Source organism: Rattus norvegicus, chromosome 5 (assembly GCF_021556685.1).
Source record: "Rattus norvegicus strain SHRSP/BbbUtx chromosome 5, alternate assembly SHRSP_T2T, whole genome shotgun sequence".
NCBI lineage: Eukaryota > Metazoa > Chordata > Mammalia > Rodentia > Muridae > Rattus > Rattus norvegicus.
In genome coordinates, this window is record NC_141538.1 from 68,257,047 (window position 1) to 68,271,306 (window position 14,260).

A 14,260-nucleotide genomic window follows, 5' to 3' on the forward strand; every position below is an offset into this window, starting at 1 on the left:
CTATCTAGTCTCTGGTTCTTGCTTACCCAAGCAATGTCAGGTATGGGTTCCTTCTGTGGAGTGGGCCTTAAGTCACATTAGACATTGGTCGGATTCTCCCACAAGTCCTGTGCACCGTTGCCCTGGCATATTTTGCAGGTAGTGCAGACTGTAGGTCAAAGGTTTTGTGGCTGGTTTGGTGTCTATGTTTGTCTTTTGGTAGCCTGCCGAGTACCTTCCCACACCAAAGGCACTAGAACTGAGGAGTAGGGCTCCTGTAGCCCCACCTTTTTGATCTTCCTAATCTGTTTCTATTAACATTTTTCAGATTTTATTACACTTTGTGATCTGGGGGAGACAAGCCCCTTATTGTTGTGGTGTCATGTGGATAGCTGGTTATTTTATTGCCACTGTATAGTATAGGCTGTCACCCTGCTTTTTACAGTTATGAATTCTTAGGTTAGAGAGAGTAGTGTGGTAAAGGTCACACAGCCAACATGTGGGGAATCTGTAAGACATTTTTGTCATGTTCTGTGACTTGACTTTCTTTTGAATGAACATTTACTTTAAAGGTACTGTGTGAAAAAGAAAAAAACTAGCAAAAGTGTCCTTCCACCTCCACCGGCTTTCTGTCTGTCTGTCTCCTCTCTCCTTCCCTACTGTGTTTCTGAGACAATGCAGCAATGACGTGTTAACATTTGGCCGAGGGTGGTGTGAAAAGTGGGTTCATTCTGCATCAGCCTTTTGAGTACTGAGGTTACAGGTGTGTGCTACCATATCTGGCTAAAGCTGTTACCAGCGGAAAAGACAAGCCCTTGATAGTTTTCATTCAAAAAAAGAAATCTTTTACCCAAAGTTTCAGAACCCTTTAACTTGCTCTTTGCCGATGTTCTTGACTCTCAGTCTGACAGGCTCTATGTAAGTGAGCAGCTTCACCCCTCCAAAGACAACATTGTGAGTACCATCTCTGTCACAGGGCCGCCTTCCTTCTACACCCGGCACTTATAGTTTAGCAAAGATGTTTCTCTTTTTCAGACTGTTTTTAATGTAGCAGTAGTTCACAGTGGTCATGCTCTGCAGCTATTCTTGTGTGCTCTCTGTCTTATTTGTCTGCCTGCTTGCTGTGTTTGTGCATGGTGGGTTGCAAGGGACCTTAGATCTTGCCTACCCTCTCTGATCAGTCTCCCTTCTAAATCGCCCAGCTGGTGATTGACAGGGTGAATTCATTTGTTTCTGAGGCTTGGAAAGGGTTTGTATTTTCTATTTTTGTTTTCAGTATTCAGTGACCTGGTTTGTGTTCTTTTAAGATGCTGGTGATCAAAGGGAAGATGTTTATATCGGAAGCCACATGCCTTGCCCTGAAAACCTCAATGGGTACTGCATCCACGGGAAGTGTGAATTCATCTACTCTACTCAGAAGGCCTCTTGTAGGTAAGTTGGCGGCTCATAATCGGGGCTGAGAGTCTTTTTTCCATTGGTCATAGACTAAATAGTGTTATCTGCAATAGATAAGTTTCAAATAAACCAACAAGTCATCTATACATCCCCCAAACTCTGGCAAGAAATATGCAAAGATGAGAAACAGGCTGCATTAGGGTTTGGAGGCTCTGAGCTTAACATCTTTACGATGACATTTTAATATTAATTTGCCATATTCCAACGCTATTTTGATCTTTCGGCAATCTGTCACAAGGTGGTTGAACGACTGAGGAATATATTACGAATAGAGAAGGAATAACTCAAATAAAACATATGCTAAAATAGACTTCTAAAAATAAAGGAGTAGGGATAAGGAACCAGGTGTGAGTTGTGAGAGGGAAGTGGAAAGAGTGTCAGTCCTCAGCTCCTGTACTCCAGAGACGTTGCATAACTTGTTCAAGGTCAACAGCAAGTTGGAAGTAGAGCCGAGAAGAAACTAGACATCAGATTCCCTGACAGACAGCCTGAGAATATCAGTGCTGTTTGCTGGTGTGTGTGTGTGTGTGTGTGTGTGTGTGTGTGTGTGTGTGTGTGTGTGTGAATGTGTTTGTATGCATGTGTGTGCATGTGTGTGCACATGTGTGATTTTCTGTGCATGCATGTGCATGTGTGCCTGTGTGTGTGTGCTGCTGTTGCTGTCATGAATTGCATGCTGTCTTGTGTCTGATTAGCCAGGCCGGGTTTCTGCAGAGAAGGGGGCGGGCCATTGCTGTCCTTCCACTCACTCTGGGAGTTGGGCAGGAACCTGCTTCCTGTTCTTAGGCAAAACATCAAAACATGGGGAGTTGTTTCATTTTTCTTTTTCTTTATCTACCCACAGGGTAGGGACTCTGCTTTGGCCCTGGGGCCTCCTGGGTCCCTCTTCTTTACCTCCCTTCCCTCTCCTCCTGCATAAAGATGAATAGCAGAGCAAATGCTTTCACTGTTAATGGTTGAGCAGCTCTTTATAAAAGTCATTGTCTTTTCCCCATTGACAGTTCTCTTTGTCTTTGAAGGAGCCAACTCCTCTTTCCTCCTCCCTCCCAAACATTTCAAAACAACTAGTCTATAAAAGAGAACGGATTGCATAAGCAAAGCACACAACGGATTCTTCACGTTTGCCGCACAGTGGTACAGAAATCTTGGCAGTTCAGGTTGGCTTGAGATGGGGCATTCTACTTCAAGCCCTGGTGCCACTGTCTGACATTGCACTCTTGGGAAGGTGAGGCAGGAAGATCAAGAGTTCTACACCAACCTGAGCGACATAGTAGGCTCCCGACCAGATAGGGCTACATGGTGAGATGCCGTCTCAAAAACCTGCAGCCACAAACCACGATGGCTGTAAGAGTGGTGTGTGTAGCATGCATCGCTAACCACAGTTGCTTTGTAGTTCTATAAGAAATGGCAACTGATACTAGACCACAAGCCTGCTCTATCAAGGACTCCATTTAGCAAATTACTTCCTTTCTAGTGCCTAACCTAGTAGGTCTGTAGTAAATAAATTTCTAATAATGGAAATCAACTCTCCTGGATGGAGGAATTTTGGAAATGGTAAAGAATTTATTTCCTATGCATTTATCATTCCTAGAATAAGAGCAGTTTGTAGCTTTCTACTGTGTATTTACAGCATTTGTAAGAATCAGGCTAAAATATCATGTGTCTATAGTACTAGCCAGGGATGAATAAAGCCATAATCCTTTTATTAGACTAAAACCTAGTGTTATTCCACCATTGACACACTAGCTTATTCTTTCTACCAAACTCTGTGCTAATGGGTTGTTGAACTTACATATATCAGGGATCTTGGGATCTTGTCCTCAGGAAATATTTAGTAGCTAAAATACAATATGAACAATGATGTCATCTGCATAAGTGCATGAGGTGATCTGAGACTTTAAAACAAAACAGAGGAGGTGGAGGCTAGAGGGACAAAGTGTACAGAGTCTCCTCGGCTTCTGGCTGTGGTAAAACTGAATAGGAGAATTCAGAGAAAGGGGTTTTGGGGAAATGATGCATTCAGTTTCACCTGTTGGTGTCCTGGGCCTATGGGTTGGTTATCCGGTGTTCTGGGCCTATGGGTTATCTGGTATATGGATGTTTACTAAGCTGTTTGAGATAATCAATTTAAAAATTCATGGGAGAGCCAAGTGGGAGAAGTAGACTTGAGAGTCAGCCCATCTCTAGCGTGTCCCGCTAACATCTGTAGTAATCCGTCTAGGCCTCCTGCATCCTTCATTTCCTATACTGAGCGCCTGTATCACCTCTCTTCTTCTCTTGCTCCTTCCTTGACCCAGCTGCAGTCGAGTTTGTTCCAGCCTTCACAGGGCTACCTAGCTAAGCCATTCCTCACTGCCAGCACTCCCTGTCTTTCTCACTGATGAACGTGTTTCTCGGTGAGCTGAAACCAGAGCAGTACATCAAGGTCTCCCACAGGCTGTCACTGTCACCCAAGCAGTCCTCCCTCCACATCACATATCTTGATATAAATGTAGTTTACTTGCTTATAAATACGAGTACTTTATTTCTTCCATGAAGAAACCCACCACGTTTCCTTTGCAGAAGAGCCTGTGTTGCCTGGTCTGGCTCCCGTTGTCATTTCTGGGCTCTCTGGAACCCGCTCCAGTAAGCTTTTGTCTCCAGCATCCCAGAGAGCTTGTTCTTTATGTCTAAAGTCACTGGACAAGTCTCACCGTTAAAGTCGCACCCAAGTGCTTGGCCCCATTTGCTGCGTGTCCTGTGCTCTCCTCTTGGCTTCCAAGGTGCAACTCTCTCGTTTTTCTCTGGTCTCACTGGGCATTCCGCTCCTGGTTGGTTCTCTTTCCTCCCTGACTTCACCATGTTATAATACACCATGATTTCATCTTGTGTCCTTCCCAAGTGACTAGATCCAGTCTCTGGGTCTTTCGTAGATGGCTCCTAATTTACATAAATCCCAGTCCTTTCTTTTGGATCTGAAGTTCTAGACTGTGATTCCTTTACATTTCCAGTGCTGTCTGGCTCAGTCTCACCTGGACTAAACCTGATCTGCTCCCCTGGCACCCACAGCGCTAGGTCTACCTACAACTTTTTCCATCTTCCTGGAAGTGGATGCAACTCTGTCTCTTCACTTGTTCAGAGTACCACGTGTACACCTTACACCTTTGACCTCTCTCTCCCCTCATGTTCCCCATGTCCTAATTAGTTGAGAAGTCGTCTTAGTTACTCTATTTCATCTGACCAGGAGTTTCTGGGGATTTTCCTGTCTCTGTCTAACTCCATAGGATCTCTGAGAGACACAGGTCACTGCGTCTGGCTTTACATGCATACTAGGGATCTGAACTCAGGTCCTCATGCTTGCACGGCGAGTTCTTTACCCCTCCATAGCCTGGCATTCCACCCTTTTGTTGCCTTGTTTCTCTGAATGCTTCCTGCAGTCAGTACCTGACTCTCAGTAAATGTGCTACGTGGATGAGTGAATGAATCTGTGAAGCGCTGGGAGTGAATGAGTTTGCCAGTGGGCTGCACCCCGGGATCCGCCTTTAGTAACACAAGAAGCAACGGCCACTTAGAACTTGATACTCTAGATGTTTGAAGACTGTTAAAGTCAGTCGTGGAAAGTAATATCCAGGGGGATGGCTTGAATGATATGTGGTCTAAAGGTCCTTTTTGATATTCTGATTTTAATCTGTGAATCACGCCGACCTGTCGGGGAGCTACACATCTCAGGTATTGTTACAGCTCTCCGTGGAGCTGTTTTGATTTTACTGAGCTGTGACTTTGAGCCATTAGCCTACCATGAAGGACATTATTTTAAAAGTCCCATGGGTGTTCATTATAGTATTGGATTTACTGCTGCTGCGTTGTTGAGAACGGTATTCTCTGTATTAGAAGGTGCCCTCCTTAAATGAGGACCAGAGAAGGGACGTTCCCCAGAGTTTAATAACAGAAGCAGCTGCTCCTTTGAAATGGCTTGTTTGATTTTATTTTATGGAGATTGCTTTTCCTGTCAGTTCTCTTTCTCACTCCTGTGTCCCTGCCCTAGTCTTCCTCTCCCCATCTCCTCTCTCTTCCCTCCTCCTCTCTCTCCTCTTCCTCTCTTTCCCTCATTTCCAATCTAATGGCATTAATATAGTACCACCACAATCAATTTTAGCAAATTTTCGAATGTAGTGTCCTTTACTCACTGTTTCCAAATCTTTCTATTGTCCTAGGCCCCGGGCAACCAGTGATTTCTTCCTGTCTATAAGTCACCCATTCTAGACATTCCTTATTCTGTCTTGAGACAGGGTTTTATGTCTCACAGTCACTATGTAGCAGAGGGTGACTTTGAACTCCTGGTCTTGCTGCGTCCACCTTCTGAGTGTTGGGAAGGCAGGTGTGCTCTGCCAGCCTAGTATAGATGGTACTTAGAGTCAAACCCAGAGCCTCATGGATGCTAGCCAAGTGCTCTGCCAGCCTAGCTGCGTTTTCAGGCCTATTCTCACTTTTCACACAAACGGAATGATATGGCGTGGTCTTCCGCCCCTGGCTTCTCTCACCTGGAGAGCTGCTTCTAAGTCAGCGGTATTATAGCTGTCTGTCCACACTTGGTTTCTTCTTAGAGCTGAGGAACGCTCTGCTCTGGGGATTGGATCCCATGTTTACCTCCAGCTGTCTGCTGATGAACACTGGGCTTGTGTGCACATTTTGGCTGTTTTGAGTGCAGCTGCCCTGAGCACTTGTGCTTATGTGTGGACACCTGCTTTGATTTTCTTGGGTAAATGCTTAGGAATGTAATTACTAGGTCCAGTGCTGACCCTGTTTAACCTTTCAAGGACCGCCAGTCTACTTTCAAAGCATCCTTCCCATTTCTCATCTTCTGCAAGGCCTTCACTAGCATTTGTAGTCACCTTATTTTCTGATCTAGGCAGGGCTGTGGGCATGTGGTGCTAGCCCGCTGTGTGTGCTTGTCTTTGGGTGTGTGGTGCAAGCCCACTGTGTGTGCTTGTCTTTGGGTGTGTGGTGCTAGCCCACTGTGTGTACTTGTTTTTGTTTGTTTGTCTGGTTTGGAGGCAGGGTCATGTGTTTTATAGGTAGTCTTCTAACTTGAAATCCCCCTGTCTCAGCCTCCTGAGCGTTGGGGTTTCAGGTATGCGCCACCATATTGACTCTCCTTTTGGCCAATTGTATATCTTCTCTGGAAAATGGAGTTCAGATCCTCTGCCTGTTTCTTAACTAGTGGGTGCTTTTTAAGGATGTGTGTTTTAAAATATTTTTTATTTAATTATTTTAAAAATGGTGTGTGTGTGCGTGCGTGTGTGTATGTGTATGTGTGTGTGTGTCTACGTCTGTGTGTGTGTCTATGTCTGTGTGTGTGTGTGTGTGTGTGTGCGCGCGCGCGTGCGTGCGTGCGTGCGTGTGTATCTTCGAGGTCAGCAGACAACCTGTGTGAGGGAGTTGGTCCTCACCTTCCACCTTGTGAGGCGAGGTCTCTCTTGTTTCTTCTGCCCCTGCACTGTGTGTTCCAGGCCAGCTTCTGGACAGTTCAGTCTCCACCCACCCCCACCCTCCATCCCCTCATCTCCCCATATGACAGGTCACAGATGTGAACCATTGCATCTGCCTTCTCCCCCATGAGATCAAACTTGGATCATCAGGTTTACGTAGCTATAGCCGACCCTCGTCTCCTCAGCCACTTACTCGTGCAAGTCTCACGTCGAACCCGTAGTTTGCAGCTGTCACTTCCCTTTGTACAGGCCGCACTTTCACTGTGATAACACCGTGACCATGAGGATCTTAACCGTGACTTACCCTGCTTTACCTTTTCAGTTTTCTTTTGGCGTCATGTCTAAGAAATTGCCCAACCCGGGGTTGTGAAACTTTGTATGCTAGTATTTTTCCCAAGGGCTTCTTGATAGCTTTGGCTCCTACATTTGGATGTGTGACCTGTTGTCTTAGTTTGCTTTCCATTGCTATGATAAAAGCATCCTGACCAAAAGCAACTTGGAAAGGAAAGGATTTCTCTCCTTCACTGAGGGACATCAAGGCAGGAACCCAAGGGGCAGGGACTGAAGCAGAAGCTATGGGGGAAATTGCTAACTGGCTTTCAGAATTGTGTTCAGTGACCTTTCTTGTACCCCCAGGCCTACTGTCCACAGTGGTCTAGGCTCTCACATTGATGACCAATTTAAAAACAAAAGCCACACAACTTGCCTATACACCAGTCTGAGGGAGACACGTCCTCGGTTGAGGTCCGCCCTCCCAGATGACTACTTTCCGTCAAGTTGACAAAACCAACCTGTACACCCTCTTTACTTAATTTTGGGGTGGCAAGGAAGAAGCTCAGCTTCATAACGTGTACCCCAGTTTCTCAGCATCATTTTTTGAAGACACTGTTTCCACTGACTCACCCTAGCACCTCTGTCAAACAGGTTAACCAACCATAGCTGTATGCTTTTCTTCTGGCCTCTCAGTTCGATTTCATGGCCAATGTACTGCCTCACTCTTTTGAATTTTCTGAGGTCGAGGACTCAGTGCAGATCTTCCTGGCAGGCGTCCATGAGCCCCAGAGTGAGTGTGCAAGCCCACCACACTCTGGCCTCCCCTGCTGCCCGTATCCAGGTTTCTTTTCTGTTGCTTGCATTTTGAGATAATGCTGCTTTAAAAGCTTTCATAACCAAGTGTAGGCAGCAGTGAGCACGCACACGGATGGCCAGTGAGTGCCCACGGTGTTCTCACATGTCAATACTGTCAATCCTGTCAGCTTAAAATAGGAGCCTTTCTTCTGATAAATATCTAAGTGTTTCCCTATCAGATGGCTATCACCGGCCGATGATGGTGTCTTTACATTTCCTCTCATTAGAGAGTTTGTAAGATTAGCTTCCACTTGGCTGCTTTGCTGTTTGTTTAATCATTTTTTTTCATCCTCCCTGCACAGTCAGCGCTTGTGCTGTTCACACTGAAGAGCGTCTTGAGTATATTCGGTGCTATGCCCACAGAATTGGAAGTGTTTCTTCCTTTTTATCCAGCAATCGCATTCCCAGGCATCTATCCTGAAGAGTAGGTCTAAATGGAGAAGGGCCACTGTCACTGGGCTCTTACGTTATCCTATTTCTTGGGGTGAAGTCTGGAGACAACAGGTGCATCTCAGAATGTATAGGGTAGTTCCTACTCGGCCATGATTCTAGTTTAGATGATGATGATAAAGATAAATTATAACTTCAAAAGTAGTCTGATGAGTCTGGATGAAGTTATTCCCACTAAGCACAGGTGTGAAAAACCACACATTTCCCCCATGGCAGTGAAGAGATTTCTCTACTCCTGTTCAGGTGTTGTTGTTCTTTTGTATTTTAACTTAAAAATCCTGACAAATAATTCTTTCAGGTGTGGCCGTACACACTAATATCTCAGCTCCTGGGAGCCGGTTCTAGGCCAGCTTAAGACTATAATAAGATCTTGTCTCAAAAAACAAACAAAACAAAAACAAAAGAACTCCTACGCTCATGTGACTTTGGTGCACTCAGCCATAAATGAGACATCTGAAAGACTACCCGGTCGCCAGGGATCAAGGAGCATTGTGTAAGAGAGAGTGGAAAGATGGCAGGAGTCAGAGGTTGCTTAACACAGGAGTGAACAGTGCCCTATGGACATAGCAGGTTCATTGCGCTGTGAACTCATAACAACTGTGGCTCCCTGCACAAGACCTGTACAAGATCAGTCCAGTCAACGGTCCAGCATAGAGAGGGGAGGGGCTCATGAGCCACCACTCCTAACTGAGCTCTATTGACATTGATGGCTATAGGAAAGGGAGACTCAGTCTCTTTAGGGGTACAGGGTCCTTGGTAAGTTGATCCTGTTCCAGTGGATGGTCTCACACCTGTGTGTATGGGCAGCACCAATTAAACCAAATGGATTATAAATAGAAAGAACGGACACGAGGCTGGGAGGGGTGGGGTAAATCTAGACGTTAAGGGGAAGAATTGGGGAGGGCGAGCACGATCAAAATTCATCGTATGAATGTATGAACGTCTCGAAGAGTAAAAATGGTATATTAAAAACGTAATTCTCACAGGGATTGCTTTTGTTCCCCCTTGCAGATGCGAATCTGGTTATACTGGACAGCACTGTGAGAAGACGGACTTTAGTATTCTCTATGTAGTGCCAAGTAGGCAGAAGCTCACCCATGTTCTTATCGCAGCCATTATTGGAGCAGTACAGATCGCCATTATAGTAGCAATTGTCATGTGCATAACAAGGTAGGTGAAGACCGTAGAGTGTGGTCTTTAGACACTGTTACTTGTAAATCAGAGAGAACCTTAAAGCACGTTCACTGTGCTAAGCCCTTATGGCTGCCAGTCCATCGAGCACAGTTCCACTGGCTGGTTCACTAGCCAGAATTCCCACGTGAGTCTGGCTTCTCCCTGTCTTGCTTCTTTAGAATATGTGTAGGAACTCCTTCCCAGAGTTAGAGACATATCTTGAGTCATAGGCAGAGGAGGGGTGAGAGCAGTCCGTGTAATCAAGGAGGCTAGGGGTCTTACAGCTGTGTGCTAGGATGTGGACTTCAGGGGAAGTGGCTGGAGCAGAGTTTCTGGAAGTTTCTGTGCGTTCACAGAAGAGCTGTGCAGCAGTGCTTTAAGTCTTACAGAACTGTGGCGTGTGTTAGGTCTGAAGATGTACTTCACCCACAAGTGTAGTGAGAAAGAAAGCAACCGTCAACTTTAAAGATAACCTTTCTGACTGCACCACAGACCTAACAGTGCTCTCTAGTCTAGATTACAGTGGTAAGCAAAAGGCTTTAAAATGCTGTGTTAAAAACAAACAAGCTGGGGCTGGAGAGATGGCTCAGAGGTTAAGAGCACTGTCTGCTCTTCCAGAGGTCCTGAGTTCAATTCCCAGCAACCACATGGTGGCTCACACCCACCTATAATCAGGTCTGGTGCCCTCTTCTGGCCTGCAGGTGCATACATAAAGCACTGCTGCACATATATATGATGTATACATAATAAATAAATAAATTAAACAAAAAACAAAACAAAACAAAACAAAAAACAAACAAGCCAGCAAGATGGCTAGTGGGTAAAGGCTTCTGCCAGCAAGCTTGTTGATCTGAGTTTCATCCTTACGACCCACATGGTAGGAGAGAACCAACTCTGCGTAGTTTTCCTCTGACCTACACACACACGCACACACACATACACACGTGCACACACACACATATACAGACACACACACATACACACACGCACACACACACAGACACACACATACACATACATACATACACACACAACACACACATTCTGAATAAATTTAAAAAAGCATTCATATTTTAAAAGACTTATTTGCAGCATAATTAACAATAAATGGAAGTTTCAAATGGAGTAGAAACATGTCAGACTGAGTTGGAAAAGCCAGAGCAGAAGGTCCTGCCCTTCCAGCTTCTCTGTTTGCTTCTTCCTCACCTCTTTTTACCTCCTCTAAAGTTTGGTTCTCATGTTCCGTGATCTTTGTATTTGCCTGCCTTGGGGTGGGGGAGGTGGTGCTCAGGGCAGAGAGTCATAGCATATCAAACAGATATTTACAAGCTGATCAGATTTATAGACTTTCTATCCAAGACCTGGAAAACGATCTTCAAGTAGTCCCAGCACCCTGGAGGCAAAAAAAAAAAAAAAAAAAAAGAAGGTAAATCTGTAAGTGATGGAAAACGCTCTCTGAGCAGCTGATACTCTTCATGGAGTTTAGGCACTAAAGGCAGTGTGCTTTATTCCTCAGAACAGATGATCTGCCTTTGGGCAAGATGACTGAGCATAAAATCGGGCAGTAGATCAAAGCCGGGACGGGATGCCATAACAAACAATGACAACAGGAACAGAAGATGGGGAAAAGCATTTAACAGGCTCACAGCAGCGGCCATTCACCACAGGCTCACGGGTTAATCGCCTTCCTCTGGTCGTTCAGCCAGCACGGAGAAGTGTCTGGGCTTGGCTTCAGTACTGTTTGATTCTACAGTCCTTCCTCTTTCTACTGAGCCATTGAGAAGCAGAGAGGGCAGTGTCGCGTTGTGTGACGGCTGCACTGGGACAGGAACCAGACTCGATGTTGTCAAGGTTCAGTGTGTTTGACCCCTACCGATGGTCACGAGCAGAACTGACTGGACTGGGGCAGACATGTGATAAGAGGAGACCATTTAGGGCATTAGTAGAGGAAAGCCCCTACTAATCATGTGTGTGGGGTACAGGAAGAGTATACTGTCCCCACATTTGTGCCCCATATGGCCACACGTACTGTCATATGAGAATCACAGCTTTTCTCCACCCCTGTCCCTGAACAGCTTATTGTCTTGTATGTGGAATACCGTGATTACGTTCTTGGACCACACCATTAATTTTTTAAGGCACGCCTCTCCCATGTAGTCCATTAGGGGAGAGCTGTACATGCTTGGTGACCATTTCTTGTGAGGAATCTTCCTTTAAATGGATGTCCCTGCTACCCCGCTTACCTGTGAGTCATGTTTTCTTCTTTTATGCATGGAATCTTTATCTTTCTCAAGCTCCTAGAATGACAGTTTGACAGGGACTTTGAACATGTCTCGGCCAAACTTTTCACTGTATAGCAGGAAAAGGTCTGGTCTCAGGAACTTGGGATTCCTCTCGGTCATGGTGGGTTAGTGGCAGTTTGAAGCCAGTTGCTTGGTCTGTCAGCCAGCTCCCTCGTGATGAAATGGATGTGATCCCAGCCCTGTCTACACCAGACGATTTTTTTAAATAAGGATTAGTGAGAGAAAATCCACTGTAACCACCAGAAACATTATCATTAAGGCTTTTACGTTAAGGCAGAGCAGCCCTCTTTGAAACTGAATGAAAACATTAGAGTGGAAATTGGTTTTGTAATGGCACTGTTTCCAGGAAGGAGCATTTGCACAGATGGCTACTACTAATACTAGGTGGTTATTACTAACAGTAGGATCCAAACTCAAAGTGACCGGAATTCAACTCTGCGTTTGCACATTCCCTTGCAAGAGCTGACCATGCAGTCTGGTGGTTAGAGACAGGAATAGTTACACTGTCCTGAGATTTAATCTACATTAGGGCCACCTTTACTGAAATATAAGAGCAGACACCAGGAGGCCCTCACCTGTAGGGTCCCAGTTTCCTGGGTGGCTCTGTGGCGTGCTGCAGCCATGTGTCCTCCAGCCCTGCTTGACTTGTTTCCTTGACTTAGAGGACTCTGGTGCATCCTGTCTGAGATCACCGATGCGGTGCTACTCGGTCTCCACCAGCGAAGCTTTTCTCGTCGTTTTGGCTCAGTGAATGATGCTCAGGAAAAGTACTCAGATCAGCATCTTTTCTACCGACACTGAGATCAGTCACAGGCACTGAGGAGTTACCGGGCCAGAGAGGCAGATGTCCCTCTCAGAGTGTGTATCAGCAGTGTGTGAGCTCTCCCAACTCCAGCCACACAGCAGAGAACAGCCAGTCACTGTGCCTGTCCTCCTCATTATTAGTCCTGAACTAAGCGTCTCTTTCTTCTTTCTCTCACGGGGTGCAGTGTGTGAACTGTGTGGTACTTTGACTTCGTATAAACATCCTTAAGTGATTTCGTTTCTTAATTTCTGTGTTTCCATGCAACAGAAAATGCCCCAAGAACAACAGAGGACGACGGCAGAAGCAAAACCTAGGTCACTTTACTTCAGAGACTTCATCCAGGATGGTTTGAGCTGCTGACTTTTATATGCACACTGACCACGTGATGTACATTTATTATGTCTTTTTTTAAAGAATGGAAATATTTATTTCAGAGGCCTTATTTTTGGACATTTTTAGTGTAGTACTGTTGGCTCGTATTTAGAATATTCAGCTACAACAGTTTTTGACTGTTTAGTAGTCTCCGTCTTATGTTTTTAAATATGGAAATTGGCTCCACGGATTTGTAACACATGGTAATACTAAGACTTGCTCTTTATCCATGGAATGTAATATTTTTGCAGAGACGGATGGACCCACTTCATAGTCGTTATAAAGTCATACTTTCTTCCCCAATGACCACAGCAAATGACAAAGCATGAACTAAAAGTAAAGATGTTTACAGATTACTTTTCTTACAAAAAAGAAAAAAAATCTAGAGGACACTGTGTTTAAATAGATATTCAAATGTTTTTTGAGATTTAGTACCTGGTTTTTTTTAGATACTTCCCCTATTGCATGAGCTGCAAAGCTGTGTGTGTGTTAGATGTAACATATTTATAAGCTGAACGAACTGGAACTGACCATTTCTCTCTTTGGAGAAGTAATCCTAATAATTTTAAAAGGTACCTGGGAATTAACAATGGAACAGATCGTTGAAAATAGACTTAGATATTGTCAAGATAGGGTGTTTTAATGAGCAGATCGGGAGAAAACCTACAGTATCAGTTAAACTACTTTAATGCGCGTTCATTTTTAAACATTGTATCTGTTTTCATATAAATGTACAAATTGTATCAGTGTTTGTGAATACAACGCAGAAATAATTGTTGATGATCGGTGCTCTGAAAGCGAGCTTAAAAAATGACCTAAGACCTCTAATTCGAATCTGTCCTGCAGTAGCTCTATTAATAGATTGTTGGTGTTTAAAAGTCTGAGCTGTGAGTAGAATGTTATCGAGGTGTTTAATGTGTAGTTTAGCCAGTCAAAATTATGCATGTAGAATTTAAAGACTATGTTTAAACTTAAATATTAATTTTAATAATTTGATTTGGAAAAGCATGTTATAATATAATGTTTTCACTATACGGTCTTCTTTGTGTGCTCATTTCTTGTGTTCTTTGATGTTGGCCTGCGAGGGCTCATAATAGGCGAGATTACAGGACAGGAAGATTGCAGCT

At 44.6% G+C, this 14,260-nt stretch overlaps 1 protein-coding gene across 2 annotated transcripts in view; it reads left to right on the top strand.

Moving 5' to 3' along the window:
* The window catches only part of Tmeff1 (transmembrane protein with EGF-like and two follistatin-like domains 1), an 85,825-nt gene extending 71,658 nt beyond the window's left edge, over window positions 1-14,167 (top strand). Inside the window, 3 exon segments of one of the 2 annotated variants that reach the window (NM_001429960.1) lie at window positions 1,287-1,410; window positions 9,492-9,650; window positions 11,170-14,167. In NM_001429960.1, the coding sequence (NP_001416889.1) occupies window positions 1,287-1,410; window positions 9,492-9,650; window positions 11,170-11,221 (335 nt within the window). In that variant the 3' untranslated portion in view covers window positions 11,222-14,167. 2 annotated transcript variants of the gene reach the window in all.
* Window positions 14,168-14,260: the final 93 nt, after the last annotated feature.